General features: G+C 40.4%; 1 protein-coding gene across 1 annotated transcript in view; it reads left to right on the top strand.

Moving 5' to 3' along the window:
• LOC121302926 (ribosomal protein S6 kinase alpha-3) overlaps nt 1-15,750 on the top strand; it is a 53,060-nt gene that overhangs the window by 35,645 nt on the left and 1,665 nt on the right. Inside the window, exons 5-20 of the mRNA XM_041233282.1 lie at nt 652-733; nt 2,668-2,748; nt 3,284-3,363; nt 4,558-4,664; nt 5,280-5,317; nt 5,691-5,833; nt 6,711-6,781; nt 7,349-7,437; nt 8,413-8,477; nt 9,003-9,105; nt 9,732-9,856; nt 11,578-11,700; nt 12,180-12,269; nt 13,628-13,786; nt 14,765-14,926; nt 15,095-15,171. Coding sequence (XP_041089216.1) covers nt 652-733; nt 2,668-2,748; nt 3,284-3,363; nt 4,558-4,664; nt 5,280-5,317; nt 5,691-5,833; nt 6,711-6,781; nt 7,349-7,437; nt 8,413-8,477; nt 9,003-9,105; nt 9,732-9,856; nt 11,578-11,700; nt 12,180-12,269; nt 13,628-13,786; nt 14,765-14,926; nt 15,095-15,171 — 1,595 coding nt within the window. The remainder of the gene's footprint in view (nt 1-651; nt 734-2,667; nt 2,749-3,283; nt 3,364-4,557; nt 4,665-5,279; nt 5,318-5,690; nt 5,834-6,710; nt 6,782-7,348; nt 7,438-8,412; nt 8,478-9,002; nt 9,106-9,731; nt 9,857-11,577; nt 11,701-12,179; nt 12,270-13,627; nt 13,787-14,764; nt 14,927-15,094; nt 15,172-15,750) is intronic.

Here is a 15,750-nt window from a genome sequence, read left to right as displayed (position 1 = left end):
AAAATGTAATTTTGTAGTTTATTTGATTACATGATGTTAAATAAAAGATCCGAGTTAGGTTCATAAATATATATATATATATATATATATATATATATATATATATATATATATATATATATATATATATATATATATATAACAATAACAAGTCATTGTCATGCATCATGCAAAAAACTATAAATACCTCCAGTGTTTTGATTCATATGCTCCCTTGAGAAAGATTTGTACAGCATTTTGAAACGTTCGGTAGCTGGCTCCTTTGAGCTAAAATACATATAATCTCAATCCAGATTACCAGCTGGAAGCAAGTTAAAAAAATAATTTAAAAAAATAAATAAATAAAAACAAAAAACACTTTGGGCAAGTTGGAGGAAGAAATAAGGAAAACGCTGTTTAGTTTTGTAGAAAATATGTTAAACTCAAAGACTGGAAACTAATGGGGAGATATAACCGTTATACTACAAAACACAGCTGTTACACTGGTCCTGTGTCAGACTCTCTCACACGGTCTTCTAGAAGATATATGGTACCAGGAAGAAGGAAATATTGACTTTTTTTTCTGCAAAGTCACACCATTCAGGACAGCAGTGTGAGTGTCCCTTGTATCTGTTCTCTTTAATTAACCCATTGCATAATTCTTCCCCACAGGTGTTTCTGGTGAGAAAGGTTACAGGACCAGACGCTGGGCAGCTGTATGCAATGAAGGTGCTTAAAAAGGCTACTCTAAAAGGTAACCCAGAAATCCAGCGTTTTTACACAGATACATAGCCTTCCAGGATAGCTATATGATTATTCTTTATCCAGCACTCTTAACTGCGGAACTGACAAACAGTCTAGGTAATCAGACACGCCATCCCATAATTCACTTTGTGTGTTTGCCTGTCAGCTGTGACCTCCACGGTAGTAGCAGATGAGCATCGTTCAGTTTTGAGCCAGACTTGCGTGGATTCTGATGAAATTGCTGCCCAGAGTGAGCCAGTACAGTGTACTGTAATGACTCTATGAAACTGAACCAGTACTGCCAGGTATAATAGGGAGTCTCAGTGGATTTTCTGTGCCATGAATGATGTTCTGCAAGGTGGAATGAACCTTTTTTTTTTTTTTTTTTTTTTAGTACACATCTGTCGTTTTAAATGGAACACGTAAATGGTGTTCATGCACAGTATTGCCTTGCTGGGTAGAATGGTCCCTGACATTTTCATTATTATTATTATTATTATTATTATAGTTGATTATGACTAAGCTATTTTGCAGCACTGCTGGTGAGGATTGTTGTTCACAGTGATTCAGTTCTTGTTCTGAAGAACAGTGAGTCAGATATAACAGTACAGAAAAAGGGTGACCTTCTGTTCATGTTGAAATTCTGATTCTTTTTTGATCTAAATAAAGTATGCTTTTGTCAGGTAAATGACGCTTCCTCGACCTTGGTATCACATGGCTACCACAGCCTATCCACCAGGCTCCTCTATTTTTATTTTCTGACATCAGTTCCTGAGGGACTCAAATACACTCAGAGAGCTAGTGGCTTTACCAAGTATCTTCTTGAACTCCGAAGACCCCAGTAAGGTTAAAACTGACTCAGCCAGAAACTTCTCGCTTCTGCTTAACTTTCTAATTGGCATGAGGCCCGATGCTCATACTAGTTTTTCACCTTGGGAGGCCAGGGTTCAAACCCGTGTGTGTGTGTGTTGCGATTCTCCCAGGGCACGTTCTGAGATTCCTGTTTCAAGATCATAGGGCACCTGTCTAGGAAAAGCAGGATGCATTTCTCCTGCTTGGCTGCTCATACCCTGGCTTCTGCTTGCACTTGTATTCCCATTAAAGGCCAGAACACAGACAGCATGGTCTCTTAACCATGGCTCCTGATTACAGCGTCAGAAAAGAGGAGCTTTGTTGTTGCTGCTGTTGCGATTATTATTATTTAAACCCAAGGGTTCTGCGTTGGTGCGCCACAGAAACTGTGTAACACCTAAAGCTACCTTCCTTCACCTCTACAGAGCTCTAACTGCAGATAGTAGACTACAAAAAGAGAGAATATTACAGTACTGGCGATTCAGACACTTATTCATGGTTATGCCAGGACTGACCATTAAATAGGTGTTTGATGCAGTCCAGGTGGATTTCATGGTACTTTAAAATGCTCTAAAATCCAGCTGAGGCTTATGCCAGCAGAGTATCAGAGTTTGATCAAACCAGCCTCTATCTGTCTTGCATAGAACAGTTTATGAATATTTGCCAAAGCAAACATACAGTTTTTTTTTGTTTTTGTTTTGTTTTGTTTTGTTTTTTTAATACCTGGTTCCAGTTCCGTCAAAAGTGCTTTCATTCTGTATGGTTTACTGCACCCTCTTCAAATCGATGCTGGCTTCATATCGTCTTCCGGTCAAGATCACGTCCTTGCCCAGAAGCCCTGTTGCTGGCATACTGAAAGAGGAACTGCAGGGTTTTGTTGTAGAGATTTTCCAGTGGGTGTCAAGAAGGACACTGCGCTGTAGATCTTTTGAAATCACTGTGTCAAAAGGAAAAGGTGAAATCTTAAATGGGGTAGAAAACCAGTTATTGACTTGAAAGACAGGTGTGTGTATAAATAATCATGCCAAAAACAGTTTGTGTTGAAAGACATTAAACTTTAAAATATTCCCAGCATTCGATTTTTCATTTCAGTTCGAGATCGTGTTCGGACAAAAATGGAGCGTGATATACTGGTGGAAGTGAATCATCCTTTCATTGTAAAACTACACTATGGTTAGTATTACGTGATCATATATTTTGACTGTACCCTGTTAAAAAAAAATAGATATATAGTTACTATTCAGTGCTTGTGCTAACTTTATACTTATACTTAACCAGTGACAATCAAAAAACTTGTCCCCTCCTGGGTCATTTTTGCCTTGCAGGGTTTTAAAGTAGCTCTGCAACTTTTCCTGGGTCTCACAACCTCCCTTGTTTAGGTATATTATTAAAATGACCGGGTGCCAAGTGTTTGAACAGTCAGACCCTGCATGGAATTAACCGATCATCACACTGCCCATCATAGCAGGAATATCTGTAGGGTTACTCATACACCTACTGAATAAGGGGGGAACAAACAATTTAGCATCGAACTCCTGGCTCTTGATCATTTCAATAATAGACTTAATTAAAGGTAGTTCTGAAACCGTGCACGGGGTGAGGCTGGTGTGAATACTGCATTGCCTTTTAATTGCTGCTGGTTTTACTGTTACTCTTTTTGCTGCTTAGGATTACCTCAGTTTTTAATAACTCTTATTTTCTTTTGAAGCTTTTCAGACTGAAGGAAAGCTCTATCTCATCCTGGACTTCCTCAGAGGGGGAGACTTGTTTACACGATTATCCAAAGAGGTGATAAAAGAACAATCTTAATAACATTTCTGGCTGTGACTTTTTTTTTTAAAGTATTCTAATGCTGTTCAGGTTCTCTGCTCTGTATTCCTTTCCCCTGTATTATAAAAACCTGCTTCAATAAAGATGCAAAACAAGCAACAGTGCCCCAGAGGCTTTACACAAGACAGCAGCGAGATTAAGCGTTCAGGAATTAACCAAGACCAGGAGGTATGGAAATCTTATTAAATGCAGTCGGCTTTAAATTTATCTTGGCTGATTGCATACTGAGCCGAGAATAAATCCTTCAGGCTTCCATGATGACACCATAGTCACAGGTGCTCCTGCACAGACTGAGTGACGTTGCAACACGCAGTGCTGATGTAGTCAACATCAAGGAAGTGGGCATTATCACAACGTACCAGCAGCATCACATCTACTGAAAAAGTCAAAGTACTTTCCTTGCAAATCGTGTGGATTTCACACATTGCGTGCAACTTGTGCAGAGTGTAGTTGTGCGCCTTCCTTTTTAAAGAAAATGTATTTGTATTATTTCATAATGGCATGCTGTAGTTTATTGTGATCCCACTGTGCACATTTTCTATACAAGCTGCATTCAGAGCGTTTCATGTTGTGTGTCTTGTGAATAGCAGCGTACGTGTCTTTGGACCATGCTTTCTCTTCTTATCCTCGGACAAGCTTCCTGTTTGTTCAGTGATAAAATTTAGAACTAGATTGGATTGTTGTTATCCTTGTATTATTTCTTGCAAGAATTTTATTTCTTGCAGTATTTTAACAGAGTGACATCTCTCTTCATGTGTTGATTTGTGAGCAGCTTATATTTTTTACAATAGCTTGGAAGGAAGTCAGACTGTATTATTGACCATCTATGGTACACCAGAGGTGTTAATAAGGCTCCTATTGTACAGCAGTTTCACCCATTCCAATTTTACTGCAAGCTTGATTAGCCACAGTGTATAGTTAACATGCACAGGTGTGTCCTATTAAACCCATAGTAAAAACAGGAATGGATCAAACCGCTATGCTATGTCTTTTTTCTATTCCTTGTAGCCACACATATTTTTCTAATGAGCACCCAGTCCCAGTGTTGTTTTCTTCCTGATTCCACATGGAGATGTCGAGGGCCCTTCTCCATTGCGTTGTGCTGCAGCTGTGTCTTGTTTAATAACTCGTGGGTTTTTCCTCCTCTGAAAGGTCATGTTCACTGAGGAAGATGTCAAGTACTACCTTGCTGAGCTGGCACTAGCGTTAGATCATCTGCACAGTCTTGGAATTATCTACAGAGATCTCAAACCAGAAAAGTAAGACAGCTCGAATAAATCCCTGTACTCCTGGGGAACTCTGTCAATCAATCAATTAATCAATCAATCATTTATATTCAGTATTTCAAAGCCCACGGCTCTTAATACAAATACATAATGTATAACCTTCATACAGAATACTCTGTGATGTTAAATATTTTCAGTAATATTCTAAAAAATTAATTTTCATCCACCATACCCATACATTTCCCATTTGAATGCTGATTTCTTTTTAATAAAATTAGTTTTTTCGTCTCCATGCCAGTGTAATTTAATTGAATCCCACTTTAAATGAGATTTTCAGTCTTTCGTGTATTAAAAGTATTTCTTGTGTTGTGTAATAAATCAGTCGTAGTGAGTGTTTATTTTGGGTTGTCTCCTAATAAATGTTTGTGTCGTACAGCCATCTAATGAAATTAAAAACATGTGTTTTGCTTTAAAACTTAAATATCTTAAAAATAAATGAAACTATCTCAAATTGAGTTGTAACCCGTATTTTATTTTCAAGATGCATTTCTTCTTTGATTCTATAATATAGAACTGGCTGGGTTGTTTTTTTGTGTGTGTGTTTGAGATTTCCAGGGTCTGTAACCAATACTGTTGATATCTTTTCAGTATTTTGCTTGATGAAGAAGGACATATAAAATTAACAGGTATGTAACATTAGAGAATATTAAGAGATATTAACATAGCCTCAAGCTAGGTAGCTTGCAAATGAAAGACTGTTCTAATATATATGTATATGTATGTATGTGTGTGTGTGTGGTGTTAGATATCTTAGTGTTTTTCTAATTCATCTGTAATGGATCTCCTCCTAGCGGCTGATGAGTTAATAATATTGACATCAGCCTAAGAGCCGTACTTGCCTCTCCACTGCAAAGCTTACTGTTTAGTGTGGTTTGAGGTTCACGTCCATCCCTCGCCTTTCCATTCAATTCAATGGGCTGAGACAATGATTCATTACATAACCAGAGCAATAAACAGTCCAGTTGATGAGACGCATAACTGCAGTTTATTTGTTTTCAGACTTTGGGTTGAGTAAAGAGTCTATTGACCACGAGAAGAAGGCCTATTCGTTCTGCGGCACTGTGGAGTACATGGCTCCGGAGGTGGTGAACCGGCGAGGACACTCTCAGAGCGCAGACTGGTGGTCCTTCGGAGTCCTCATGGTGATTGTGCACACACTGAACTAGAACAATGCACAGCGCTCTGACACTGTCGGGACCGGCTTCATGTGTGCATTGTGCACACGCTGAACTAGAACAATGCACAGCGCTCTGACACTGTCGGGACCGGCTTCATGTGTGCATTGTGCACACGCTGAACTAGAACAATGCACAGCGCTCTGACACTGTCGGGACCGGCTTCATGTGTGCATTGTGCACACGCTGAACTAGAACAATGCACAGCGCTCTGACACTGTCGGGACCGGCTTCATGTGTGCATTGTGCACACGCTGAACTAGAACAATGCACAGCGCTCTGACACTGTCGGGACCGGCTTCATGTGTGCATTGTGCACACGCTGAACTAGAACAATGCACAGCGCTCTGACACTGTCGGGACCGGCTTCATGTGTGCATTGTGCACACGCTGAACTAGAACAATGCACAGCGCTCTGACACTGTCGGGACCGGCTTCATGTGTGCATTGTGCACACGCTGAACTAGAACAATGCACAGCGCTCTGACACTGTCGGGACCGGCTTCATGTGTGCAAGAATTGTATTTTTCTTCATAATTGCACAGCGCTCTGACACTGTCGGGACCGGCTTTATGTGTGCATTGTGCACACGCTGAACTAGAACAATGCATCCATAGCGTAAACATTCAGATCATATAGTGAGAGTAGATTCTGGCAGCCAATGTCTTTTTCAGTGTCCTTTAAGATAGCTGTCGCAGTATTTGTATCAGTTTGGTTAGAATTCTATTAAGTCAAATTGAATGAATTCTTAAAGGATGCTTTAGATGCCTGCTGCACGGTTGAGGGCACTGCCCGTTCTTATCCATGGTGCAATATTTAACTAGTGCTTCTGATCTGTTTCCAGTTTGAGATGCTTACGGGTACATTGCCATTCCAAGGGAAAGACAGAAAAGAAACCATGACTATGATTCTCAAGTAAGTAGGAAACATTTTTAAACAGCATCTGGTTTAATGAATGATCATATCTCATTTTAAATGGTCACCAAAAACAATAAGAAGTAGTACTCTACAGTCTACAGTTTTTTTGTTTTTTTTTATGCAAAACAATCTGCTGTACAGTGTGGAGCCCAGTGTACTGATCCTATGAATGCTATCCCCTATTTTCAAGTAGTTAAGGATAGCGTCCAACAGGTAGTATTTTGCAGGTGCGTAGACCAGCAGTAGTTCATAAATTGTAAACTTGTGCTATATCCACACACTCAGCTCAGCGGTGAGGATGCTGTTGAGCTGCCTGATACGTTTGCACCTTTTCACTCCTGCCTTGTTTGTCTAGAGCTTTTGGCCTGAAATCTGAATAAACTAAAGAGCTTTTATATTTTTGCATAAATTTAGCATTTTAGCTCATTCTTTTTGATGCCACGCTGCATAGCGTCCAGTTTGCGGATCTAGTACATGTTTAGGATGTATCAACGCTTTCTGGCATCCAGTAGTAATCCAACTGTCTTGTTCTCTACTACCAGTGTCATGTTCTTCTCATTGCAGGGCGAAGCTGGGCATGCCGCAGTTTTTGAGTTCAGAGGCACAGAGTCTGCTCCGAATGCTCTTCAAGCGAAACCCTGCAAACAGGCTAGGTACTGCACCATAATGATAAAACCTCCTATCGTAAGCATGCTCTGTAGCAATGCTGGAGCATGTACTTTAGCAATTGTGCAAGGGAGTTTGTAAAAAGAAGCACATTAATGTGGAGTATCTGTGTGGTGGTCCTGCAGAACAAAGCCTAAGGACTGGCAGATGTATGCATTGGAGAAATGTTTTCACTATAGCTTTGACTTTACTGTAAGTCTGTCTTGTAAGTTGGCCATCATTCAGTCAAGACCACAAGTGGTGGAAGATCAAATTGAAATAGTATTACAGGATTAATTGCTCTTGACTGAGTAGCAGGACTTTTAATCCTTGTCAGAGAGGCGTCTTCCAAAGAGATCCAGTGCATGTTCCGTTTATGACTGCAGTTCCTTGGCATAAAACAAGGCTCTGCACTTTTCTAGTATTCAATGTATTTCCTCTTTGATATCCGGCCTGTATAGTAAGCTGGAATAGTTAGTAAGCCTGGCGCATATTGATCAAGTCTGCAGTAGTATTGCATGGGCAGATTATTAGGCTTGAGCTCTCCACAGAATCGGTGCTGACAATCAGGTGAGGATCATTGCTGTTGATCAGGCTAATTCACCATTCAGAGTGAAACAAGTGAAGAGAAAGCTGCCTGGATTTGTGATGATTGCTGCTTTTCTACTCTGTGAACAGCGAGCCACACAAAACCAGCAGCTGTTTCTTCACTTGTTTCACTTGAAATGGTAAATCAGCCCAATCAACTCCATTGACCCTCACCTGTGGAGAGTCCATTCAGATAACTGGTCCGTGCAGCACTAAACAGCAATAAAGAATCATACAGAAAAAAACACCTAATAGGACAGTCAGCAGGTAAGAAATTACATTTTAGGAAAATGTGTGATGGGATAAAACACACACTTAAAGAGGAAGTAGCTTCAAGTAGTCTATTTTCCCTGTCCCATTACCTTTTTATGATGTTTTGTTCTGCAATTACTCAGGCGCTGGGACGGATGGAGTGGAAGAAATTAAGAGACATCAGTTCTTCTCCACGATAGACTGGAACGTAAGTGCATTCTAATGGAAAGGGGTTTGATCTCTCTGGTGTTGAAAGCGGGGACAGTGGACATTTGTATGCATTACGCCTTCCTTGGAATCAGTCCTCATCCGCCTGTTTGCTCAAAGCAGGCCCAGGCAGCTGTGTGTAGAAATGTGTTCTGTTGAGTGCATGGCAGAGATCTGGGAGGGGGGGGCTTGCATTGCAGCAGGAACGGCTGAGGCAGGGTACTTGTTGTTTTCATAGGCCTGTGGTGCTGCGTGCTTGATATCATTTCTTCAAGGATAGAATCAAAAGTTTCTAGGAGATTTCAGTCATCAAGCTAAAAACCCATGGTGTGTTTCCCATGTTTCTCAGGTGTGTGATCTCTATATATAATATTGTACTTGTGTATTTTCCATGTTTCTCAGGTGCGTGATCTCTATATATAATATTGTACTTGTGTATTTCTCATGTTTCTCAGGTGCGTGATCTCTATATATAATATTGTCCTTTTATGTTAATTGAATTTGTTTGTGTGTTTTTGTATTTTAGAAATTGTTCAGAAGAGAACTTCATCCCCCTTTTAAGCCAGCTACAAGCAGACCAGATGACACATTTTATTTTGATCCAGAATTCACAGCAAAAACCCCAAAAGGTACGAAAGCAAGTGGTTGGCTTTTGTAACAGTACCAGTACAATCAACCCTTAGCAGGACAGAATAGATTTAAAAAAAAGAGCATTTTGGAATTCAGTTTCACATTTTACACTTCACGTAGCTACCCATTACTGTACCTTTAAAAAGCTGGAACAAGATTTTTTTATTTTTTTTTCCGGCCTCCAAAGCCAGTTTGTGTTTGTGTGCACGCTTGCCAAATCCTGTATTACAGTGCCTTGTTCTGCAATAATTCTCTCAGATTTTCATTAGTATAGTATATGTGAAGTACCATGCTTTGGACTTTGACACACCTGAAGTACCCGACACGGTTCATATGTAATGCCCAGACATTAATAAAGCAACTACAATGTAGTATAACGACTCCCTCTGAGATAGATCGATAGATATGTCTCTCTCTCTCTCTCACACACATAATCGGATATGACAGGTTCTACTGCAATAGTTCCAACCGCATTAAGGACCATGCAAATTCCATCAACACCTGCAGGTTTATCCAGGCTTATGGTAAAAGTGCTGCATTTAAAGGCTGCTGTTATGTCATGTGAATGTGAAGTGGTTTAGAGCTCAATTTGCGTTTCTTTGATTTTTTTTCCCTTCATTTCCAGATTCCCCGGGTATTCCCCCGAGTGCTAATGCGCACCAGTTGTTTCGTGGGTTCAGTTTTGTTGCCATTACCTCAGAGGAAGAAAACCAACCAATGCAGACCACAAATGTGAACTCCGTTGCACAGGTAAGCACAATGGGTCTCTGCTAATCATACTAAGAGCTGCTTCATGTGTTTCACTGACAGGCTGTGCTGTTGCATGCAAACTCTCTGAGCTGTGGTGCCCCAGTTCCTGTGCAGAGGCCTGTTGCCTTTGTCTTGGGAGCATTCACGTAAATTAACCAGTGTCCATAGACTAACACAGTGAAGATTTTTCAATTGACCATGTAATTGAAATTTTGGGGGAAATTCAATTACACTGCTGTTGGATGTTTTTCTAGGCATTTCCCATTGCTTTTGCACTGGCGTATCATATTGGCATATGATTAGACAATTCTATACAGGGAGAGTTGTTCCTAATGTTCTCTTCAATCATAACTATCAAATCATTTTGGCATGATTTGATGATCCCGCTGCAACATGAATGATAAACTACTTTCCTGGTATTTTATTTACCACTCACTCCCGTCTGTTCCTTGCTGTTCTCCCATTCACCATCAGTTGTACTAATGTGCTGATGTCACTGCATGTTCAAGAGTGACAGAGGAGCAGGCTTTTATCTGTTTTAAATATCTCTGTGAATTTATGTTTGAATCTCCTAAAATGATGCTGGTTGCCAGGGAATTAAGTGGTTTTTATAATTGCAATTCACAGAGATCCTCAACTCCTCTTGTAACCATGTGAGGCTCTTGTATATCGGTTTCCCTTTAGGAAATATGCCTTGCTTCTCTGTCCCTGGTTTGACTGTCACATTACTAGATCCCAGGAGGATAACAATGCCGCTTGTGTAGACTTGATTGATTGATTGATTGATTGGGTTGTGTATGCTGTATGCTATCTCTGAATACAGATAGTCTGAACTAATAATGTGTTTGGAAATATGAAAAGTGAAGTGGTGTATTGCAGTGGTGTTCATGGCCAGCGCTTTCATTCTAGGACCTTGTCAAACCACGTGTTTACTGTTTCAATCACAGTCCTGAGATATGTTCCAGCTCTTAGCTGTTTATTGGAGCTGAATTAGAATAGGCTGAAAAAGTACACCGATTTTTAAAGGATTTGTTCCAGTAGCGGTAATTAAGAAATAAATCCGTGAAAATCAGTTCTGCCCAGCAACAATATATTTATTCATTTCTGTTTCATAGTATACGGTACATGAGAGCTGGAGCAGCGCTCAAACAACGGCCCTTCTTTTTCATTGTTACCCTTGCATGAGGAAGTTGGACAGGCAACAGCAACATGAAATGAAGGGACGCTTTTTGACTGCTGCTCTCTGACACTACTGGTACTCTCTCTGCGCTAGACCCTGTCCATACTGCTTCAATATTGTGCAATCAACACGCACTGAAACCACGGGGACGCAGTTTATTACATTGATAATCACGTTTTCAACACAAGGCAATCACTTTTGCAATGAAAACAACCTAAAATATATTGGACTTTTGCTTTTGAAAATGTTTGGCCAGGACAAATTGGTTATTTGTTACAAAATATAATTCTTTAATTACCAAAAATGTAACTAAAAAGAGCTTCAATTTAAAGATCCTGATTGACTGCTATTGCTATTTTGCAATCACAGAAAACAGTGTGTTCTGGGCAAACAGCATTATCTAAACCTGTTCAGACTTTACTTAGACTTAACTGTACTGTATCAGCTGACAGAAACATTAAGAAATTGACTCATGTACAATAGAGAATTCCTGTCATTTGCTGAGGATTTTCTAAGCTCTGTTTTGTGTTGCATTGAGCAGCTGCAGAGAAACAACATGCAGTTCACGGACGGGTACGATGTGAAGGAAGACATTGGCGTGGGCTCCTACTCCATCTGCAAGCGCTGTGTCAACAAGACTTCCAACATGGAATATGCAGTGAAGGTAAAGGCTGAACTAAAGGGGCAACAAGGATCTGCTTTTTATTACCTGTTGCTGTCTGGCTTGGTATATTTACAGGTGTAATAATACATTATACCGGATCTGAACAATATGGGTTTTGTAGTACAGTGGCTGAGATTAGCACCCAGTGCATTAGCTTTAAAGTAAAGCGGAGATCCTTCTCACTGGCTTTCCTGTGCTGTCTGAAGTGACTTTAATAGCTTTATCTCCTGACAGTAATTGTATCAGCTTTTAAACGGGTTACTATAGCATCTTTCACCAGGTAATAATCCATGTGCATAAAAAGGATGCCTTTGCTTTTGTATTTTTTCCAGTCTCTTCTTGATTGAGTCTATGAACCCGTGCACCCAGCAGTTTAACTTCACAGCCAGTATCCCATTTCATTCAAAGAAATCTTTTTTGTTTTCTCAGTGAAACGGCGGTGTTCTCAATCTTGTTTCAATGAACTTTCTTTCTTGTAGATCATTAATAAGAGCAAGAGAGACCCTTCAGAGGAGATTGAGATCTTGCTGCGATATGGGCAGCATCCCAATATCATCACTCTCAAGGACGTAAGTGCGTATTTCATTACACGCATTTCACTAAAGTTTCCTTAGGAAGGACGAGGGTCAACAGACAGAAGTGCTGGCAGCAAAACCGCATCGTTTTAACAAGTCACGCAATAAAACACAATGCATTTGATTACAGTTCAAGTTTTAATCTTAAGAGCTTGTTCAAACTAAATCCTTCTGTTCGTTATATCTGCACATCACGATGACAGGAGAAAGCAACTGCAGCCTTTAATAATAAAAGCAATTTGGTAACTTTAAACTTTGGTATCTGCTATCCCCAATGGCTGAAGCTAATTTCAGGAAACGCAGGAGCTAAAAAGTCCCCAACCACTGCTTATCAACTAAAGCCGATTTACCTTGCATCTAGACCTGCGAGTCAATTCATTTCTGCAAAGGAACACGGGGTGAATGTTGAGACGGCAGGAAAGAGTGAATCTAGTAATGAAGTTTGTGGAGCTGAGATAGTAACGTTACACTGGCTGACTGATGAAACGCTGCCGGCGGACAAAGGAAGGCTCATTTGTTTTATTGTGCAGTACGCTGTGCTCCCTCTCGCAGTGGCATTAAGGCTACTGGCTATCATTGAAGAACTGGACCCTGCTGAACATTTTGAAATGAGTTCCCTGGTGTGAGATTCACATCTCCTGGCGTTGCAAGTAAATCCTTGACATTTGAGTTAATTAAAAGCACTTTGTACTGTGATTCCCGGAGAGCTGACTGTGACTTTTCAGATTAGCTGCAAACAACAGAGTTGTAGCCAATTTGTTGTCTTAAAGCATGCAGAATGGTTTTAGAGATGCAAGGCACGGATTTGTCAGAAATGAGTTCTCCCTCCACAAACTAATTCAGCAGGCTGAAAAAAAAACAAGCTTTTGATACTTAATACTTAAAGTATAGGTATAGAAACACTTCAGGGTTGATTTGATCAACCTATACTCTGCCAGGGTAAGCTATAGTACCAGGGAATCCATCTGGATTTCATTAAGCAATTATTTTTAGGGGTATTACCAGGATCACCACAGATAGGTGGTTAATATAATGCAGGGTAATGCCCCAGTACAACAGAATACCCGTAGTTACTTTTAACGCTAAACACAAAGGCCATTGTGACCTATGTGTGGTTTTACTTCCTTTTTTATGTGGATATTTTATAATTTAGCATTGTTAATGTTCATAAGCGCATATTGAGATTGCATGAATAAAAGCTAATTAGGTGCCCCTACTTTGCATTGAGTGACATTGGTGGAATGCGTACTTTCAATTGCCATTCCCACACTTGTGTTGAATTGAACAACTATAATAACATCACATTTGTATTTAAAGCTAGTTACTATTTTTTTTCAATCTCTTGTTGCTAGGTTTATGATGACGGGAAGGTTGTGTACTTGGTGACGGAGCTCATGAAAGGAGGGGAACTTCTGGACAAGATTCTCAGGCAGAAGTTCTTTTCTGAGAGAGAAGCCAGCGCTGTCCTCTACACCATTTCAAAAACCGTGGAGTACCTTCATATGCAGGGGGTACGTTTCTGTCCTTGTGAACCATCCCGAACGTCGGAGCGCGCTGTCAGAAATCTAAAGGAAAACATACAAAAAACTAAATTAGGGAAAAGTGTTTCTTCAAACGTGTGCGTTTATAAGTACACTCATTCTCATAAACCAGCGGAGTTGAAAAGGTTAAGATTTTGTTAACAGTTTCTGACATTTAGGGAGAGTTTTAATCTAAAGAGGTGAGAGTGGAAACACTCCCATGTGGGTGTAGCAGAGGGACCTATTGTAAAACTGGTTTCATTTATGAAGTCCTGTTTCAGACACACCCTTCTCACTCTGCCAACGAAACAATGTGTTTTGGCAGCTGAAGAGCTCAATGCCAGCATTCCTTTTCTGTCGGCTCCAAATCTACAGAAAGGCCACCAGGGAGGCCTAGGGGCGGAAAGAGGGTTGTTTTGACTACCAGGATAATTCTAATGGTTGCTTTAATCATGAGTTTGCCAAAGGAAATTGAGGGATCAAAGAGACAAACACATGGTAAGGCCAGGTCTCCAGGAAGTAAGAGAGCAAGGTGGTCCGAGTCCCAGGGGAACGTGGGGATGAAGAGCGGCTGTTAGAACTCACTTGTCCAAAAGAAAAACTGAATAAATAAAACATCAAGTGTGGTGATAATTCTGGGAAAGCGAGGAGAAATGATTCATGACTTCTTGAGATTAGCTTCTATAGTACTATTGCACAAGAAAACAAACTAATCTAGATGGAGCACGTATCCCCACAGCAGTCAAAAGTGTGCTTTGTGATTATTTTAAACCAGCTCTGATTTAACTGCATTTTAATCTTTTATCCAGATTGATTGTCGGCGCACACTGAATACATCTTGGTTTATTTCTGTACATCTTCTCTCTGCAGTCCGCAGCTGTGCACTGGTTCATTACTGAATGAACAGCGGCTGATTTTAAGGGACTGATTCACTGAGTGGTGTCTGCTTATTCGATTCCCTCTCTATAGGTAGTGCACAGAGACCTCAAGCCCAGCAACATTCTTTACATGGATGAATCGGGGAATCCAGAATCCATTCGAATTTGCGACTTCGGCTTTGCAAAGCAGCTGCGGGCAGAGAACGGTCTGCTAATGACTCCCTGCTATACAGCTAACTTCGTGGCTCCAGAGGTAATATTTCATGTCTGTGAAGTTAGTCTCGCACGTTTAAGATTGAGTTTTACAGACTGGTTAGGTGCAGGTGGAAATGTGGCATATCGTTATTAGACCTGGGTTACTGTGTTAACACAAGTGGGGCACTGATAATAACCTTCTGATTTTATGTGTTTGTTTCTGCAGGTTTTAAAGAAACAAGGATATGATGCTGCATGTGACATCTGGAGCTTGGGTGTGCTGCTATACACGATGATCACAGGGTAGGTTTGTACCTTGACAGCTGCTTGCTCTGGTGTGCAGGATTACTGGAGAATGAGAAGGCCGCAGAAGAGTGCCAGAGCTGTTCAGCGCCATGGCTGTGCAGACAGCAATGGGAGAAACATGCATCTGAGATTTGAAGTCGATTCTACAGCACAACAACGTTTTATGAAGCAACTCATTAAATAATCCTCTTTCTGAGATCCCATCTGGTACTTTTAGAGTATGCCAGTTAGAAAGATGACTCTGTGTCTCTTGTGCAATCAATGTAGGCAGAGCAAAGCTGTAAAACATTGTGAGTCGAACACAAGGGCTTGCCTTTTAAAATGTCAAGCCTCTGATCCGTTTATTTACATTCCATTTTTTTTTTTTTTATCGTGGGAGGCTTGTAGAACATTTGCTAATAGTTTCATTAATCTATGCCAGCCTAAATTTCGATTTAGTCTCTTGAAATGCATTTGGATCTTCCCTTCTTTATAAACTGCGAATATTAGCGAAGCATCAGTCGTGCAGGTGGTGCTTAAGAAATCCAAAAGTGCTTTTTCAGTCATTTTTTGGTAAGGCATGCCTAGGTGGATCAT

Source organism: Polyodon spathula, chromosome 30 (genome assembly GCF_017654505.1).
Source record: "Polyodon spathula isolate WHYD16114869_AA chromosome 30, ASM1765450v1, whole genome shotgun sequence".
In the NCBI taxonomy this organism is placed as follows: Eukaryota; Metazoa; Chordata; class Actinopteri; order Acipenseriformes; family Polyodontidae; genus Polyodon; species Polyodon spathula.
This window is presented reverse-complemented; position numbering and strand designations above follow the sequence as displayed.